Raw genomic sequence first — 19,139 nt, forward strand, 5'->3', positions numbered from 1 at the left:
TTTTTTATAAGGTACTCCCTCCGTGTTCGAAAGTTCTTCCTACTTTGACCAATTCCATCTCACTAGTGATGCAACTGGGGCGGGATGGGGCGAATTTTGTTCTTCACATCAGGCTATCCCATCCCCGCCCCGGAAGATATGAATATAAAACCATCCCTGCCCTACCACCCACGTGGTTATCCATACCCGCATACTACCCATTTTTCCCGCCCCATCACCCGCCAAATCTACAATATTTTTGACATTGATAAATATAAAATGCAATGCCCAAAAATACATAAATGATGAAACGACCCAATAATACATAAATGATGAAACGATTCAAAAATACATAAATGATGATATAGCCTAAAATCCTTTACTCTCTTGCCATAATGTAAGGTTCATTGACTTTTTAATATATTTTACTTTTGACTCAAACTTATTTAAAAAAGATAGGGCAGGTGGGGCGGGTATTGGTGGGGTGGGGTAGGGATGAGGCGGGTATAACTTAAAATTCATCTCCATCCCTGCCCCACTGGGGCAGGTCTCCTGTTTGGCCCTCTTTATCTGCATCCCTATATCTCACAAAAAGATTTCAAATAGGCACAATAAAAGAAAAAACAAAGGGATTATTTTCTTGCAAAAACTTAAAAATTAGAGGTAGTACACAGGACAAAAAATCCATAAAATAACATAGGTTAACGCTGCGTATAGGTATAACCACAACTTATATGCAAAACACCGTGCTGCTGTAAAATCTCAGAAACTCACTTCTAACTTTAGTTAACTGAGGGAGAGGCCGGAGGCAGTGAGAGAAGAGACTGCAATAAGCCGCAACACACACACAGCGGCTCACCTTTTAAAAAAAAGGAGCACAAAAAACAGTCGAAGTTAAAACGAATAGAGAAAATGCAGAGATTTAAGGGGGTTTTACAATCTAAATATTCACTTCAAAAACTTGGGTTTTGTTCTTCATTTAGAACCTTTCTAGCTCAACCTACTTACTTATCTCAAAATGATCTTGTTGAAAACCAGGTTTTTCTTCTAAATTAGTTTTTAATTTGTGGGTTAGTTTTATTTTAGTTGTTTTTGTGATTATTGGGAAGTTTTAGCAATACCCAATTGTAGATTATGTTTAAATTTGCAGGTTTTGGTTGAAGGAAGAGCTAATTCAAGGGCATCAATTCTTAACAGGCCTTCTTCTCTAAATGCCATTACCACTTCTATGGTTTGTTTCTTAATTTTGCAATTGTATGAAATTGAATATTATTATATGGAAGTGTATGTTAATGGGTATGCATTTTTTGTTTGTTTCTAGGCGGGTAGGCTTAAGAGATTGTATGAATCATGGGAAGAAAACTCTGATCTTGGGTTTATCATAATGAAGGTGATTGAGAATTTGTTGACTTCCTTTAAAATTTGGGTTTTAATACTTTGATGTTAAGTTGTATTGAATGCTGAATTTGGTTTTGATTTATTAAAGGGGAATGGGAAAGCTTTCTCTTCCGGTGCCGATGTTGTAAACCTTTATCAGCTAATTAATGAAGGTGGGTTTGTGTTTAGTTACTTTGTCTTAGCAACTGTAGCTTTGGTTGATTATCTAGACACTGATGCTAATGTTTGTGAAATTTCTTTGTTTGTATTCATTGTGTGCAGGAAAAGTCGAAGAATGTAAGAGCTTTTTCGATACATTGTACAGATTTGTATATCTCATGGGAACTTATGTAAAGCCCCACGTAAGTGCGTTGCTTTATCAATGTGCTTAGTTTTGGAAGATGGTTGAATTACATAGCAATTGTGTGGTCTTGAATGTGAGAATGAATGCTTTGAGATTCTTGCCTCTTTTTGCGTTGGCTAAGTTTTTTGAGTTGTGGTTGGAGGCTTTATGTTCATCTTATGCAAATGTATTGATCTTATACTACTATGACATTGTTGATTACAGTTGGATGTTGTCATGATCATTTGTTGAATACTTTCTGATGGCATAAAGTCGAAGTGAAGTAAATGCTAGAGTTTCTAACGTGCTTTAAATCAGTCTAACTAGGTTTCCTTAATATTGTAGGTGGCTATCTTGGATGGCACCACTATGGGAGCTGGTGCTGGTATTTCTTTTCCAGGAATGTTCAGATTGGCAACTGATAGAACAGTGTGTCCCCTCCTCTTGGAAATATTGCTTTATGACATCGTCACTTCTCTTTGTGTAGTATATACATATCAATATTTTTACGAGATGTCATTGCACGAGGCCCCTATAATCATGTTTGGTTTTAATGATATGTAGTGCATAGGACTAAACTCGCAACAATACAATTCACTAGGAATATCATAACATGGCTTTCAATTTTTTCAAGATAGATGTATGTTTTATGGTACTTAATAGTTTTAGTTACCATATGAATCTTCGTTGACTTTTGCCAGCTCAAATTCTTGATCTTGGTGTTTCACTTTCATCAAATGAAGGTTGTTCCGTCTGCCTTTTTTGCAATCTCCTGTAGATCATCCTTTATGCATATCTTTATAATAGTTACATCCATTGGTCATAATCCCCAAAACCAAGTTTTGCAAGATCTTCTCCCAGGCCCTGTTGTAGAGATTGCGATTCTTTTCGGTGGTGTTACCGGAGGAAATTTTCATATTCAATTATATTGCTAGTTTTTTCAGTTAGTATTTAATGGTCGCAATATTGCCAATTATTGCTTGTCCAATACTCCCTCCCTATTTTTTTACTTGCTACATTTCATTTGTGGCTACTTTACATGACAGTTTTGACTTTATTTAATTTTATATACGTAAGAAAAATATAGTCATGTTGATCTTGTTTGATTCCTCTCAATGTGTACTTTTCAAATATATAATTTATATAATTATCTCTTATACTCAACTCAAGATATTAAGGTTTGAAGTTGTGTATCGAAAGGGAAAAAAACAGAATGTAGCGAGTAAAAATGGACAGAAAGTACATGAAAAGAACAATGAGTATTAGTTTATCTAGGAAGGTACGAAGAGAACTGGAACTGGATATCAACCCATAGAGTAAATTCATGCTGCTCTAGAAAAGAAATTTCGTTTAGTTCCATAACTTCTTTGCTCCCAACTATAGTAACTTTAGCGTTCAAAATGGAACATGAGTTTTTGTTTCTTGTATGTCTTCAGCTCAATTACATCACTATCTGAAAGCGACAGTCCATGTTCATCTACTGGTTGAACATTGCAGAAGTGGGGTTAGGGTTAAAGGCATGAGTGTATTTGTGCATTTCTTATACTTCTTACTTAATCTAGGTCATGCTCCTTTTCACTTCAGGCAAAGTGATGTTGAACTTGAAAAACTTTCAGGTATATTCTCATCCAGAGACGCAACTGGGTTTCCATCCTGATGCAGGGGCCTCCTTTTTCCTTTCTCGTCTACCTGGTTACCTTGGTAGGTTCTATCTAATGTGGTACGATTTGTCTATAAGTATGTATATGAACTTGGCATATAGATACTTTCATTGTGTGTGAGTGTATGTAGAATGCCAAATGACTGAATTGACTTGAGAGTGATAGTGAAACTCGTAAAACAATATTGTTGAAGGGAATTCTCTTTTTGTTTAAAGGAAAAAAAAAAGATCATGTGAAGTGTGGACAGCCAATTGATGTAAATCGAGAAAGAGAAATGTTGGGCAGCTCCACAATCGAAATGTCTTAGTAGTATCTATAAAGCTATTGATATAGATTTGGTTGGAGCATGGATGGTTTTTTGGCTTCTCGTTTATTCACATTGTTGGTGCTCTTAGAGAAGCTATGTGCTTCATATGTAAGGGACTGGCCTTGTTGTTTGTGTTACTTCTTTTATTAGTTGGAATTTTTAGCCTTTTTGTATTCATTAGCTGATTCCTTCCATTGATGCAGGGGAATACTTGGCTCTGACAGGAGATAAGCTGAATGGTGTTGATATGGTCGCCTGTGGTCTTGCTACTCATTATTGCCTCAGTGCGGTTGGTTTTCCTACTATGCTAATTATCTAGTAGATTTTGCACTTGCTTTCTCATGTTTATTCGCCAAATTTTTCTGACAGAGACTTCCATTGATAGAAGAGCGCCTTGCTAAATTGTTCACAGATGATCCTTCTGTGGTAGAGAGCTCTCTTGCTCAATATGGCGACCTTGTCTACCCTGATAAGAGCAGCATTATTTACAAGTAATGTCAATCTTCTGTTTTCCTTTATCCTCAATATGATCACCTGCATAGATTTACCAGTTCTAACTTTGGGATTAGTCTGGTGAAATATGGTGCCAATGTCTCTACTATACTGTCTTCTGTTTAGCAATTAGAATTGCGTTTGATGGTTGATCTGGATTATGGTAAACCTTTGGTGAAAGAATAAAGCAGATGCTTTGACTAATACACATCGTTTGTGCCGCAAAATGTAAGCAGAAATTCTTAAATTTGTTTTTAACCCTTGTAAACACGAGGAGATGCAGAAAACTGAAGGGCAGAAACCAGGGACTTTATCCCGAGCTTTCAATCACTGATGATTGAATTCATGATTTAGTATTTGAAGGGATAAACTATTGTTAAGTACAAAATCATAGGTACCCAAGAAAGGTAATCCTAGGGAAGGAGATGTCTCTATCATGCATGTTTTCCTAACCATTTCCCTTGGGAAACTGCAAAAACAGTGCATGATATGCTAGCATGTCAAATGCTCGCTTTAGCAATGCCACTGATGTAAAGCAGTTATTTTGGGTATATCATTTCAATGGAAGTTAACAGTTATCAATGTCTATATCTTGTTGATCTACTCCTTCCATCCCAATTTAGTTGCCAGAAATACTTTTGGCACAACTTTTAATGATAAGTGAAAAGTAGAGGTAAAAGTGAGTGGGTGGTGTGGAGCCCAACTTTATATGAGAGGTAGAGAGAAAACAGGTGTCAAAATTGGTATGTTGCTACTAAACCTGAACATCCTAGAAAGCCAGTTGTGACAACTATATTGGGATAGAGGGATTATGTGATTGGAGGCATAATGCAGGAGAATGGCCAGTTTTTGTGGAAGAAATTGGATTCTTAAAAGGTACACCAACCGTAATGTAATACGGGGAGCCCATATTGGCAGTATATTGTGCTATAATGAATTATAATCATTGCTGTTTCTGAGATATATGTTGAGATATTAAATAAAAAATGATATCCTAAAGGTATCAAGTATTTGTTTGAATATTGAATTATGATTTCATAGTTTTCCATTGTATTTTTTAAAGTAATTAAAAGAGAGGATAGAACCTCTCGAAATGCAGATATGTTATTTATGAAACATAGGAGTATTATTGCATTACAAAAATGTTCTCAACTTTTTTTTTTACGTGTTGTCGCCTGCTCTGTTGGGCTTAGATGGTTTCCGGATGAGTTGGAAAGTGGTTACAGTGATGTATCATTGTTTGACTTATATATCTTTTGTTAAAACATATCTATGGAGATTTGTACTTTTAAGGGTTTTTTTCCTAATGGTTACAATTTCCTTTTAATGAGAATAATCAATACATACCCATTTTTAGTAACTTCAATCTACTCTTTCACATGGAATTGGGGATCTTTTCTCTGTACTTATTCCATTACCTTAGTATTCTTGCACGACCCATATGTAGTGATAATAACAGAATGGTGAAGCATACATCTAAACTGTACTTTCCAAAATTAGATCTTATTGGTGTTGTTTGGATATGTCTACTTGGAGCTCCTGGTATTCTTACTTCTCTTCTTGTACTAATGGTAGTTCGTTTTTCACAGAATTGAAGCAATCGACAAATGTTTTAGCCATGATACACTGGAGGAAATTTTTGATGCTCTAGTAAGCTTGATGTCTACTTGTTCTGTTTTATATCATTTTGCTTTTTTGCTGAGGTCTTTTTATTTTCTATTTGGTCTGGTTGGGGGGAAATGGTGATTGAAGTGTCCTGTTCTTACTCTGTGAAAGGGGATTTTGGCTGATTTACTTTTAAAGGTCAACATATTTTCTGTAAAGCAGTGAACTGTCTGTGTTTATAACTGTATCCTACAAAATAGTCCTGCAATTGCTGGGGCAAGTTATGTTTTGGTGAATCAAACTATAGCCTATAAATAGGTTTAAGCAAATCATGTCTAAGATGCAATTAACTGATAATAGTCAGTGGCATGATGTATCGAGTGTCGTGTTTTGTTGGTAGGCTTCTTTATGGTCTTTTCAGTTCATGGTTTGTGTTTGACAAGCGTTATATAGCCTTGTTTGCATGAACTCTATAAAGGGGTTAAGATGAGGTTTTCCTGAGGTTTGGGGTACACCCAAGTTAAATATCTTCTTTCTTGGAGAAAGCTGTCCCACCTTTGGGTAGGGTTTCTACCCCCCCCCCCCCCCCGGAAAGGGTATGTGAAACCTGATTCGAGTCTGTTTTTCCTTTATAGTAAAAGCTTACCTTTTCTATGGAAGAACAAAATATTGGCAAACATTTCTGAGTTTGCTGTAAATATGTCCTTGAACTAAACATGCCTCTTAACAAATTGCGAAGGCAATGCGTCACTTTTTCTTTCAATACCGTACCCTTTCTCAAACATATGAAAAAGTAATGGAGGGTCGGTCACAATACTTGAATTCCCATCTCAGCAATTTCAGTTAGATGAGTAGACATTAATTGACAACATCTGGGCTGTTCTGGGTTGCTCTGGAGTGGTGGTATGTTTTGGTATGGTATAGCACACTACATCAGTCTTCCATACATAGAGTTCTTCTGGATCTTTGGGTCATTGGGATCTTGTCTTACATTTATTGTGTCCAGGAACAGTTGCTGCCTTGTGATTGTAATAGCGGCGAACTCTTGTTGACATTAATAGATTATGATTTTCTTTTTACATTTTTGTCATCAAGATCTCTTGATGTATATTATGCTAATACTCTCCCCTAAGATATTGTTTCGTCGAACAGATCCCAATTGCAGATCAAGAGATGGGCTTCTGCTTTGCTACTAGTATGTAGACTTGCATAAATTGATCCAACCTGAGTAACCAACCTGAATGATTAAAGTTGGTTGGTTTCTAATAGTAATAATGAATTGGACAATAGACCATTATGACCCCACATGAAATTGAACAGATATATTCACCTCCAGAACATGAGCCAAACCAGAGTGACTCTTTTGCCCACTCCACTAGTATGTCCTTGTTTTTCCATAAGCATTTTTATATCTTGAGTACCAAGGTCGCTTTAACCTTAGTGGCTTTGTCTTTAATTTGGAGAAAAGTAAGCCGTGAGAGCTATTCACAAATCAACTTCTTTCCCATTATGCATATTGATTATATACCCACTGATATGCATTGCCATCTCAAAGAACCACCACTTGTCTCTACAAATTGTATTCACTTATCTTTATGAACCTCATAAGGTTATATCTCATATTTAGCCACACATATGCCTGAATTTAAACTCTAGCAGTTCTCTTGCTTATTTATAATAAAGCTAGACAGAGTCCAGGGCTTTATGCTAGATCCATCCTGCTGCTTGATTGATCGTGTGACTGTTGCTAATAGATTTGCGCTGTGTTATTGAAATTTTCAGCTAGAGGGTGCTTGAAATGGATGCAAAAGCTATCACTAATCTCCCTTGTTTTCTCGTGAAACTTTGCATAGGAAAAGGAGGCAACTAGTTCCTCTGATGATTGGTGCAAGGCGACCCTGAAGAAACTAAAAGAATCCTCTCCATTAAGTTTGAAAGTCACTCTACGATCTGTAGGTTCCTAATTACATCTCTAGCCAAGCTTCTTTTAGACTTCCAATGCTCTCTGCTAGTTAATTGGCTAATTAAATTCATAAATTCAGATCCGTGATGGGAGATTTCAACCAATTGACAAATGTCTAGCTCGGGAGTACAGAATATCTGTTAATTGCATATCCAAAAGAGTATCAAATGACTTCTGTGAGGTACATTTCTGTCATGTTGCCTGACATTACTGATCATGGCTGGGCCCTCTGAAAATCCCTGGTCATCCCTCAAATTTAGGCCAAGCCAGATCAGGTGTATAGGTCAAAAGGCCGAAAATATGCGTTGAAAACCCAAAAGCATTGGCCACTTGATCAGCTCCAGTTGCCTCTACTATCCTAGACAGGCTTTGATATACAAAAATGTCTGACATCTCTCTTTTTTTTCTTTCAATCAGGGTGTTAGGGCAAGACTAGTTGATAAAGACTTTGCTCCTAAAGTAAACCTCCTTAACTTGATGCTCCCTTGAATGTCAATGTGCTTTTATTATTTGGACATAAAATGATTTTTATGGATTAAATTTTGCAGTGGGACCCTCCTACGCTCGAAGATGTTAGCAAGGACATGGTTGATTGCTTTTTCTCACCACTCGGTGAATTCGAGCCTGAGCTTAACCTGCCTACATCATCGCGAGAACCAGATATGTGATATTTGATGTTTATCTGTATTCCAGAATTTTGTAGCATCGATATATTTTACTTAGGATATGATTGGAGTTCTCTAGTTCTTCAGTTGGTTCTTCATTTTTCTTGTATTAATAAATAATCCAATGTTTGCTCAAAATTTCTTCCTTCATGGACTTTGGATAGTGTTGTTTGAATGCCCAAATAGCTATTCAATTAGGCCCCATATAAGTGCGAGCACAAAGTATGCAGCATGGCTTACAATATTCGCATTGATTGATTGGGCCCAACAAAGATACCAGCCCACTTATAAACTCGTATAGTGGCAAAATTTGACATGTTCAATAACTGCGCATTTGCAATATCCTTGCTCCTTTTTGTATTTTACTTCCATCGTTTCCTACTTTTGACAATTTTCTATTACTGGCACTGTTTTTATTTTTGAATTTTTTGTTGGTTTTTCCCTCTCATAGCACATCAGTTTTTTATTTTTTTTATTTTTATCTTTCTCCTCTCCTTGATCCTTGTGCAAACACAAATAATGCAAGTAAAAAAAAAAGGAAGAAGTATCTAGTGATTGTTTGGTTGTATGCAGAAAGTAGACTATATTGAAAGTTCAATGCTAATGTGTTTTTTTTTTGTGTCGAAAAACTAAATAGTTTGGCGACTATCTAATGGAAAGTTTCACATTGTTTTGGGGGTAAGTTAATTCTCTTTTTCCCCATAAAAAAAAAGTAGATTCTCTTTTCACAAATTATTATAATAGACGGTCTAATTTTAATATAAAATTAGACAACCCAAACCTACATTCTTCCTCATTTTATTTCTCTAACCCAACACTTTTTTAAGTATCTTGCACCATCATAGTCATCCATTCTCTTCTCCTTCCTTTATTTCCCTTTGAAACTCGAATTACAACAAATAATTTTTTAAAATAGTTTGACAGTTTTCCATAATGGATTAAGCTAGTCACTAAATGAATTGAAAAATCTTAAAGGATAGGAGTTAGCTCAAGTGGGTAGAGCGCTTCCCCTTGGCACCTGAGGTCAGGGGTTCGATTCTTACCCCCAGCATTATGCTGGGATACTTCCTCGGCATGCTATGCATGCCTTACTAGCCAATGTGTTGGTGTTTCCTACAGGCTAGTAGCCTTGTAGGGGTTAGCCCTTGGGCTGACTTAATTTCCTAATAAAAAAAATGAATTAAAAAATCTTATTACTGAATAAGTTAAACTAGTCACTAAATAGATTAAAATGGTCACTGAATAAATTAAAGTAGTCACTATATTGAGAAAGATGGTACATTTTCTTCTTAATATTGGACTTGGGTCGCGCCTACTTTTAAATTAAAGGTAGACGGTTTCTTATAAGACCAACTGCTTTCTTTTTGTGTAAATGGAGCTTTGCAAGAGCCAAGAGGTGGTACTCCCTAGTTTATGTACTCAACCAACTTCACTGTTATCTATTTACTAGAAAATTTCACTTCCCATATTTGATGTTAACCAAACAAGTTTTCAGTTTCTCTAGTTGTTTGTGATAATAGTTTTATTATTCGCTTTCATAAACTAGCAACAGTTAAACTATGGTAATTATAAAAACTAAGCCCTAAAAAAAGCACAAATTTAAAATAAAAACATACGTTATTACATAAGATAGTCTTATTAAGATTGCTTTTACAAAATAAAGCACCTATACTTAGGAGATTATCAGGAGTCTTGTATTGTAGGTCACTTTAATAAAAATTTACGAGTTGTTGTGCTTGGATTATTGCTTCTCTTAAAGTTTTTGAGGCGATGTTTAACATTATGAAACAGGTTTTCCTTTGCGGAAGATCCGTTGCTCTGGTGTAAGAATTGGTAAAGGATCATAGCTTAATTTCCTTTGTGCAAAAACATTCCATCTATTTCCATAATGAGCTCGCCATTCATCCTGAGTTTCATAATATGGCAGATATTGCTTTGCCCCAATCTTGGCTGTCTCACAAAAATCAAGTATTCTTTTATTTATTGTTAAGAAATTTTCAAGTCCATTTGGTCCAGGTGAAGATTGAATTGCAGATGTTAAAAATGCTGCAAGGTAAATGACATCTTCTTCTGGGGTCACCATTGATGTATTGTCCTTCCATCTGTTAAGCATAATACATATACCTTAATTAGATTGGGGGGAAGAAAATTAGATTCTGATCTATATGAAGGCTGATCAATATAGTAATGTACATGAAATTCTGGTCCATGCACTAGGAGACGGAATGTAATTTATCGTATTAAACACCATAAAAACTTGTCGCAGTCTCTACAATTTGAACATAGACACTAGCTTTTTACAACTATAAAAAAGAGAAAGGATAAAAATAGAAACAACGGACAAAGTAGATAGTAAACATAATTGAATATATTAATAGTTCAAGTGTCATAGACGTGCATGGAGATTGGAGACCACGAAAAAAATAAACGATAACTCTAGAAAACAACGGAGGGAGTAGATAGATACCTTGATTGATTGAATGGATAAAGGAGAATTGGAGCATAGGTTGTGTTTGCTAGTATATGACCAAATACCTCATCTGCAAAGTTTTGTATCTTACTCTTGGGAACAAGAAGAGTTAACCAAGGATGAGTAACATTATTCTGTAAATCAGCTTTGTCTTGAAGCTTTATGTCTGATAGGTGAATTCTATCTATGAAATCCACATATGATACTTCGGATTGGGAAATTGTGTGGGAGGTATTGCTTAATGTGGACAATATATCTTTTATCTTCTGCATTTGGAGATACAAGACACAAGAGCTTCAGTTTCAATTTCTAATGAATAATTTGCATATGGATGGATCATCATATGAGACACATATATTCTAAGTCGATGCGTTATGACTTACAAACTACAAATGCACAACTTTAATCATTATTATAAAGTGGATATTTTGAAAAAAACTTTATAACCCATATCTTATAAATATTTTCATAATAATTTTTATATTAATATAATAGTAAATTATAAAATCAAAGCACAACATGTGAATAATGAAAAATAAAAGTGGAACAATCAATAAAAATGGAGTAAATATCCTCACTTATTTTTTAATGGTTATACCATACTTTATATGGTCAGAACTAGAAAATTCTGACTGCAACTTCTTACCACTAGGTATCATAAATAACGTTATAAAATTAGGATCTTGTTAGGTATGTATCAATATTATTTTTTTCCTTTAAGTATCATCTTTTTATACTTTATTCGTTCTGAAATAAGTGTTTCACTTATTTTACAATAGAGGAAGTATATATATAGAATTTATACTAATGCGTAATTAGATATAAATTAAACAGTTAAAATTATGCATTGAACATCGTGAAAAAACAATTGTAACCATAAGAGAGGGAGTGGAGGAAGGGCATGGGAGATTCTAACCTGGTTTGTAACGTTAGCATCCTCAGGATTAAAGTACATTGCCAATTCAAGGCCATAAAGAGTTTTTCCTTTAGAAGTTAATTTACTAGCCTGCAAAAGTTCTTTGGTATTAAAGGTAAATCTCCAGTTATTAGCAGGACCTGTCATGACAAAACCTTCAATATAATCAAATGTATTTTCTGCTGAGATTAATTGTTCTTGATCCTTGCTAAATGTGTTGAAATCTGAGTAAAGCATTTTAATCCATTTAACCTGCGAATGACAATAAAAGTTATGAACAACTTTTCATTTATCTATGTTAATACACTAAACACAAATGAAGTATAGCATAAATATATACTCACAGTTTTGCGAGCTGGTTCAAGAGATATTCTGGCCTTAGTGATGATCCCAAACTGTCCTAGTCCCCCGAGAACGCCGTAAAATAGGTCGGCGTTCTCTTTTTCCGAGCAGTTCATTATATCTCCCTTTCCTGCACTCAACCATGAAGTATGAATGCTTGTGATCTTAATTTATGAAGCTTCCTATATATTGGAGATTTGTGTTTGTTAGTTAGGATGCTATATGAAACACTACTTGAATTGAAATGATAGGCAAAGGATGCCTTGATTTAGCTGAATAAACTATATCTTTAAATAATGGTCGTCGTTGAGTAGACCTGGTTAATGGGCCGGGTAAGATAGCCTAATGGGTATAAGGGTTGTGTTGTTTTTGTATTTTTTTGTACATTATTTTTGATAGAATCCCTTATTTTTGATCTTCTTGTAAACCTTCTGAAAAGTTTTTTCGTTGTGAAAACCAAAGAGAATAATGACTTTGGTTGTACAAAGTAGGAAACCAAGAAGTTTTATTAGACCCGATATTAATAGAATAACTAGTTTTTAGGTAGTTAAATTTTCATTTATTAATATTTTATTTTAAAATAATAATAACAAATATGACTTGGTTTAGTGATTAACACATTAATGTATAAGTTTGAGATCCTGGAATCAAATCTTATACAATACATTACTAATTTTTTAGCATTATTTGTGAATTACATGGAGTTAAACACCTGGGAGAGCGCCACGTGACATCGTTCTTTGTTTAGGTCTACCGACCTGCCGGTCCCATGTAGGGGTGGCAATGAGATGAGACAACTCACGAGCTACTCGAGATCGACTCGGTCTGATCAAAGCTCGACTTGAGTGAGCTCTAATTGAACTCGAGTTCGACTCGAGATGTTGGTGAGTCGAGTTGAGCAACTCGATACTCGACTCGAAAACTCGTGAGAAGCTCGAATACCTAATTATTAGTAGCAAAATACCTAAATTTAATATTTTTCTACCTTATTGTTGCTTGTAACATGAGACACTTGCAAGCTACTCGAAATCTACTCGGTCAAAGCTCGACTCGGTCAAAGCTCGACTCGAGCGAGTCGAGTCGAGCTAGCTCAAACTCAAACTCGAACTCTACTCGCATCATTGCCACCTCTAGTCCCATGTGACACATTAACAAGGTGACCCACTATATTAAGTCTCCTCAATCCATTCAATAAATAGGTATATTGTGAAGTTAATTTAAAAGTTACAACTTACCAGTAACAACTTCAAGCTGATAGACATTATTAATCTGAGGTCCATGTCTAAACGCCTGTCCACTAATCCCAGCATTAGATAAGGTTCCTCCAACAGACAAACTAACAAAATCAGTCCATGATTTAGGTGTTAAACCATGTTTAACAGTCTCATGCAATATATTAATCCACAATTCACCCCCTGAAACTTCAACATAGGGAAAATCCCCTATTGTATGAACATAAATCTTTGATTCTTCTAATGATTCCATGCTAATTATAATGCCATTATGATTTTGTGATTGACCTTGAAGTGAATGACCATGACCTCTAGCAGTTAGAGCAAGTTCTGGGTAGTTTTCACCTCCCATGTTGAAAACATATTTGATTGTTGTAGAAATATCAGAAACTGTTTTTGGTAACAATATTGCTAATGGAAATAAATGGTATCTATTGCCAAAATCATTTGCAGCACGTTTGGTGTTTTCGAAATCGAAACAACCATTAAGTTTGAGATTCTTAAGTGATGATATAAGATCAGTTAAACTTGAGTTTGTGGAATATGGATTAGCATTTGAAAGGTAAGAAAAGTTGGTGATGTTTAACAAGAGAGTAATTAAGAAAACTTTTAGTAGTAGGTTTGTGCTTTGACTAAGGAATTTCATTATGTTATGTTGATTGAGATGAAGGTGAGATTGAAATTGAGAGAAAAAGAGGAGATGAAAAGTGTTGGGTTTGATTTGTGAAGAAGAGATGCAATTTGGGAGGGGATTTAAAGGAATTTGGTCATGTATGTTAAAGGTGGAAACTTTATTAAGAGATTAATTAATGATGTTTTCTACTTAATAGTGAAATTTAAGAGATTGACGTTTTTATGGGTTACTAAAATGGAGATTAATTAGTTTTTTCTTTTAGGTTAAGGTGAGAAAAAAAAAGAAGATAAACACACTACACTATCCGGATGAACTAAAAACTATAACAAAATTCTTTAAACTAATATATGAGTACTAATATACTAGGGCTCATGCATGTAATATAGATATAAAAATGCGTTTGTCTTGTAAGAGACTGCATATTTTTAAATTAAAATTAGACAATGGTAAGCCCAATATTAAAAAGAAAATTAGTCCAATAGTGATTAGGTTAATTTCTTTCAGTGACTAGTTTAATCCATTAATATTTAGTGACTAAGTCTAATTATATATTAAAATTAGATCGTCTCTTTTAATAATTTTTGTATAAAAATATAGTACGTTTTAGTGATGTTAATCACATTTCTTTGATATTCTATTAATCTGATTGAATAATGTAACATTTTTTTTAAAAAATCTTTTTTGATGTAAAAAGTAACCATTTTAATTTGAAAAAAAATGTAACCCTAGTAATACCTCTTACAAAAATTATTAAAAGAGACGGTTTAATTTTAACATAAAAGCAAACCTATATATAGTAACTAAATGGATTAAACTAGCCACCAAAATAAATTAACCTAGTTACCATTGGGTTAATTTTCTTTTTAATAAACAAACTCTATCTCTTAAAAGTAACACTTTCTTGACTTTTGTCTTCAAATGAATGATTCTTTTTTCTCAAGTACAAAGAGAAGTTGAATAAATGACTTAAAGTTAATGAGTTTATTTTAAGTTACTACCAAAATGTTTTAACTTATCTAAGTTGGGGAGTTATAGTCTTATAGATGAGTTAAATAGAACTCTTCATCAAATGCATCAGTTTCCCTCTAACAAATTGAGATTAATAGAGTTGCATTGTTGCATACAGTTAGAATTAACAGGGTTGCAGTTTTGTAAACTATAATATTTTTATTCTAATCACAGAGGTTTTTTTTTTAATTCGGTAATTTATAGGCTCAAACAGGCTCAGACGCTCAACCTCATGAGTTAGGGGTAAGAAGGGGATCCCAATCTATAAAGAAGCTTTAATTTCAGAGACTGAAAACTGGGGATTTATACCCACAAGCAAATATCTACACAAACGCCCCAAATATGGGGTTGATGAGAGTTGAACTCCCGACCATGAGGTTGGGAGGTGGGAGCTCCAACCATTGGACTTCAACATGGTAACTTATAAGTTATAACCGTATGAACAAGGTTATAGAAAATGGTAATCGTAGTAGATGACTAATCTTGGAAAAAAAAGAATTACGCACGCATATACTTCCTCTGTTTCAAAATAGTTGCACCATTTGTCATTTGGTCACTATTCATCAACCAACTTTGATAAGCTTTCTCTCACCATTATATAAGAAAAAACATAGTCAAGTGGGATCTTGTTAATCGTCTCAATACGAGGATTTCAGATATATACTTTTTATAATTTTTACTTATACGCAATTAGAAATATTAACGTTCAAAAAAACGTCTTGGCAAAAGCGAAAAAGCAAACGGTACAACTATTTTGAAATAGAGGAAATATCATATAAAGATTCATATAAAATAAGAATTAAGGGTACATCTTACAAGGGTTCAAAGCAATGAAGGGTTTCATATTCAAAGTAAAATGAAGGATCTTTTACTTTTAAGTTTTAAGTCAAGTAATTCAGGGTCGAGATCAGTTAAGTTTGGATCGACTTTGCCAGGTCTAAATACATCATGTTCCTTTATATAGTAGGATCCAAATTGGAGTAGAATGTGAAATCATACAAGTAGGCATATATGATATGAATCCAATTTTCTCAAACAGAAGATTGATCTGAAATTGATGTATGTATAACTTCATATAAAATAGCAAGGTGGTTATGGCATCCACTTTATCCTTAGATTAAGACTTAAGACCACCCTTTAATGTATACAAAAATCAAAAGAGTTTGTCTTATAAGAGATCGCCTACTTTTAAATTAAAATTAGGCAATGGTAAGCCCAATATTAAAAAGAGAATTAGCCCAATAGTAACTAGGTTAATTTCTTTAGATGACTAATTTAATTCATTTAGGCTCCGTTTGGTATGGCGTAAAACGTTTTCCCGGAAAACTGTTTTCCTCTATTTTCAGTTTTACATTGTTGGGTTGGCAAAAGAGTGTAAAACCATTTTCCCTTGGGGTAAAATTACTCTCCCAATGATGGAAAACCATTTTCCTTTCAAAATGAAGGGAAAACTATTTTCCTTATCTCTCTTGTACACTTCTCTCACTACCTCCTTACTTTCCCTTTCATTTTTCTTTCATTTCATCATTTTTCTTACATCGAACCAAACAACGGAAAACTAATTTTGGAATTATGTTTTCCATTGTAAATTGTTTTCCATGAAAATCATTTTACACTGAAAATATTTTACGCCCTACCAAACGGAGCCTTAGTGATTAAATCTACTATTAAAATTAGACCGTCTCTTTTAATAATTTATGAAACCGAAAATGAGTGCAATGAGAAAGCTTTCCAAAAGAATTTCGGATTCAAATTCTTATACTTTTAGCTAAAAGGAAAATATCCTATAATTTCTTTCTTTTAGAAAAACAATTAAAATCTTCATCAAGCTAATTAATTTTTGCTGCTACTAATTAACTAGTTTCTTGATTACAAACACTTAACCCTGGTTTTCATAACATTCAAAATATGTTAAAAGTATAAAACATATTATGCTCAAAGTAAAAAATATATTTAGGTTGAACAAAGTTTGTTATATGCAATACACCATATATATATAACTTATTAGAAATTAAAATTGCATTATATATAATTACCCTAGTTACATAACATAATATTAGTTACTGAACAATTGATAGAAAGAATCTAACATCTTTATCACACCTACAAAGTTCACAAACCACATTATTATCCTCAACATCTTCGAAATAATAATTATTACGTTCCCAATTATTAATCTTCACATCATGTTGCTGCATGGCGCATGAAATCTTTGGTTTGGCTTCGGCAATTATTTTGTTATTTAACCAGATTGAATTCGTCAAATCTCGCAATTTCTTCCTGCATTCTACAATTCCTTTCCCTCCAATTATCCTAAATATGTTCATAATCAATTCAACACCCTTCTTTTTGCACTCTTTTTCTTCACTGCAAACTAAAATAAGTCCCAACACATAAGCTGCCTCCTTATTTCTTTCTTCTGCTGCTTTTTCCAGATTCTTTAACCCTTCTTCCAACATCATGTGGCTGAAATATTGTTCCTGAAATATCAAAATAGTATATCATTGTTGATCAGTAACTTTTTATACTTCCCCCGTTCAGCGGAAACAAGTGAAACACTTCTGTCTTTTATGCGAGAATTTTAAAAACGAAAAATTTAAGATAGGAAGAATATTTTGGAACTGATGGAGTACATAGATATAAATATTATTCGATAAATAATTACCATTCCAAGACGTAGAAGAGCTTCAGGATTGTTGCTCTCCACGCACCTAGTAAAGAAGGAGCTCTTTTTGTCATCACGTCTCCATGCACGAGAAAATAAGCTCTCAATGGAAACTTGTTGAAGGACTTTCTTCTCTCCAGAAATCTCATGAAGTGCTTTACAACTATTAATATAGGATCACATGTAAATCATCATGTTAGAATTATGTTACTACTAAAAGAGAACCAAATTAATAACAAGTTGCAGATACACTTAGCTACTTAATTAAACATTCGTATGTAATAAGTGTCTAAATATCGTGACTCATCCATTTTATATGAAACAAATTCATGTTTTTATAAATCCATAAGATTAAATTAATACAAAATTACCGTATTTTAGGAAATCCTATAAAACAAAACTCAAACTCTTAAACAAGGCATACATACATAAGGCGATTTAAAAGTACCCCTTTGTTGCATGTAAAACGAAACAGAGGAAGTATTAGCGCATATATGTATATATATGAGTACGAAGGAATTGAACCTTAATTTGCAACGAAATAAATCAGCAACAGAAGAAGCGGCGACACGAGCAAGTACTTCGGTGATAATCTCAGTAGGAAGATAGTCTACCATAGATGGTTGAATCGGAGCTTCAAGCATGTTTTTGTGTCTCTTATTTGATGAATTCATGATTGTTGTTGTTGTTTTATGTAATGTTGTTGTTTTACGCTTTCGGAAATCCATGATGATTTATTTAGCAGTATAAACAAACAAATTAAACTCAGGTTGTGTTTTCTCTCTGATCTTGAAATTCTCTGCGTTGTTGTTTGCTATTTTTTCATGCACGCAGCTTAACTATTTAAAGGCCAAGAATTAACCGAATGGTAATAGGAATAGGCTTCTTTATGTCTTATACTAATTATATGATAATTACACCTGTCTTAATCCTATTTTGTTTCCAATTTTATGTAACAAATTGTAAGTTTATTGTATGTAAAGAGTACAAAGTTAAGTACAATAAGGAAACTTGTGTTTTTGCTTTACTGGAAATTTGACAGATGAAAGAATAGGAAACTTTCTATATTTCTTGCTTTTTCACGCGAAAGATTTTCTCAATTTTTTGTTTTATTTTAAGAGGTCTTATCATATGGAAAATAAAGACACAAAGAAATAGTTTCCTAATGTATCCGTCTTATGTTTACACGAATATATTCTCCCTTGATTTGAAAATATTTTTTTAAGTGAAGTTTCTCGATTATATTAAAAATCTAAATTTGAAAGCAATTAAACTATTAATATTAAAAATAAACATAATATTAGGTGACATTTTATTAAATTTACTTCAATTTATGTATTCAAAATACCTTCAACAATTTTAACGAATAGTATATTTGGAATATCAACTTTTGATAGATTAAAGATATTGAAAATTACATTGATATATGAACTTAAACCTTCCAAAAAAAATGACGAATAGTATTTTTAAGCTATAAGCA

At 33.7% G+C, this 19,139-nt stretch overlaps 2 protein-coding genes across 2 annotated transcripts; one reads left to right on the forward strand and one right to left on the reverse strand.

The window, feature by feature from the left end:
• Positions 1-701: 701 nt before the first annotated feature.
• LOC104884600 (3-hydroxyisobutyryl-CoA hydrolase-like protein 2, mitochondrial) lies at positions 702-8,559 on the forward strand. Its single transcript, XM_010669288.4, has 14 exons — positions 702-1,017; positions 1,130-1,210; positions 1,301-1,369; positions 1,466-1,529; positions 1,639-1,718; positions 2,045-2,128; positions 3,316-3,400; positions 3,871-3,956; positions 4,037-4,158; positions 5,749-5,809; positions 7,618-7,716; positions 7,807-7,908; positions 8,145-8,186; positions 8,276-8,559. Exons 1-14 carry the CDS (start codon positions 892-894, stop codon positions 8,393-8,395), a joined length of 1,221 nt encoding a protein of 406 aa, XP_010667590.1. The 5' UTR covers positions 702-891; the 3' UTR covers positions 8,396-8,559.
• A 1,613-nt stretch (positions 8,560-10,172) lies between these two features.
• On the reverse strand, positions 10,173-13,998 carry LOC104884992 (cytokinin dehydrogenase 1). Its single transcript, XM_010669706.1, has 5 exons — positions 13,356-13,998; positions 12,123-12,250; positions 11,779-12,030; positions 10,860-11,128; positions 10,173-10,494 (listed from the first exon to the last, which is right to left on the reverse strand). Exons 1-5 carry the CDS (start codon positions 13,996-13,998, stop codon positions 10,173-10,175), a joined length of 1,614 nt encoding a protein of 537 aa, XP_010668008.1.
• Positions 13,999-19,139: the final 5,141 nt, after the last annotated feature.

This window comes from Beta vulgaris, chromosome 2 (assembly GCF_026745355.1).
Source record: "Beta vulgaris subsp. vulgaris cultivar EL10 chromosome 2, EL10.2, whole genome shotgun sequence".
Taxonomy (NCBI): Eukaryota; Viridiplantae; Streptophyta; class Magnoliopsida; order Caryophyllales; family Amaranthaceae; genus Beta; species Beta vulgaris.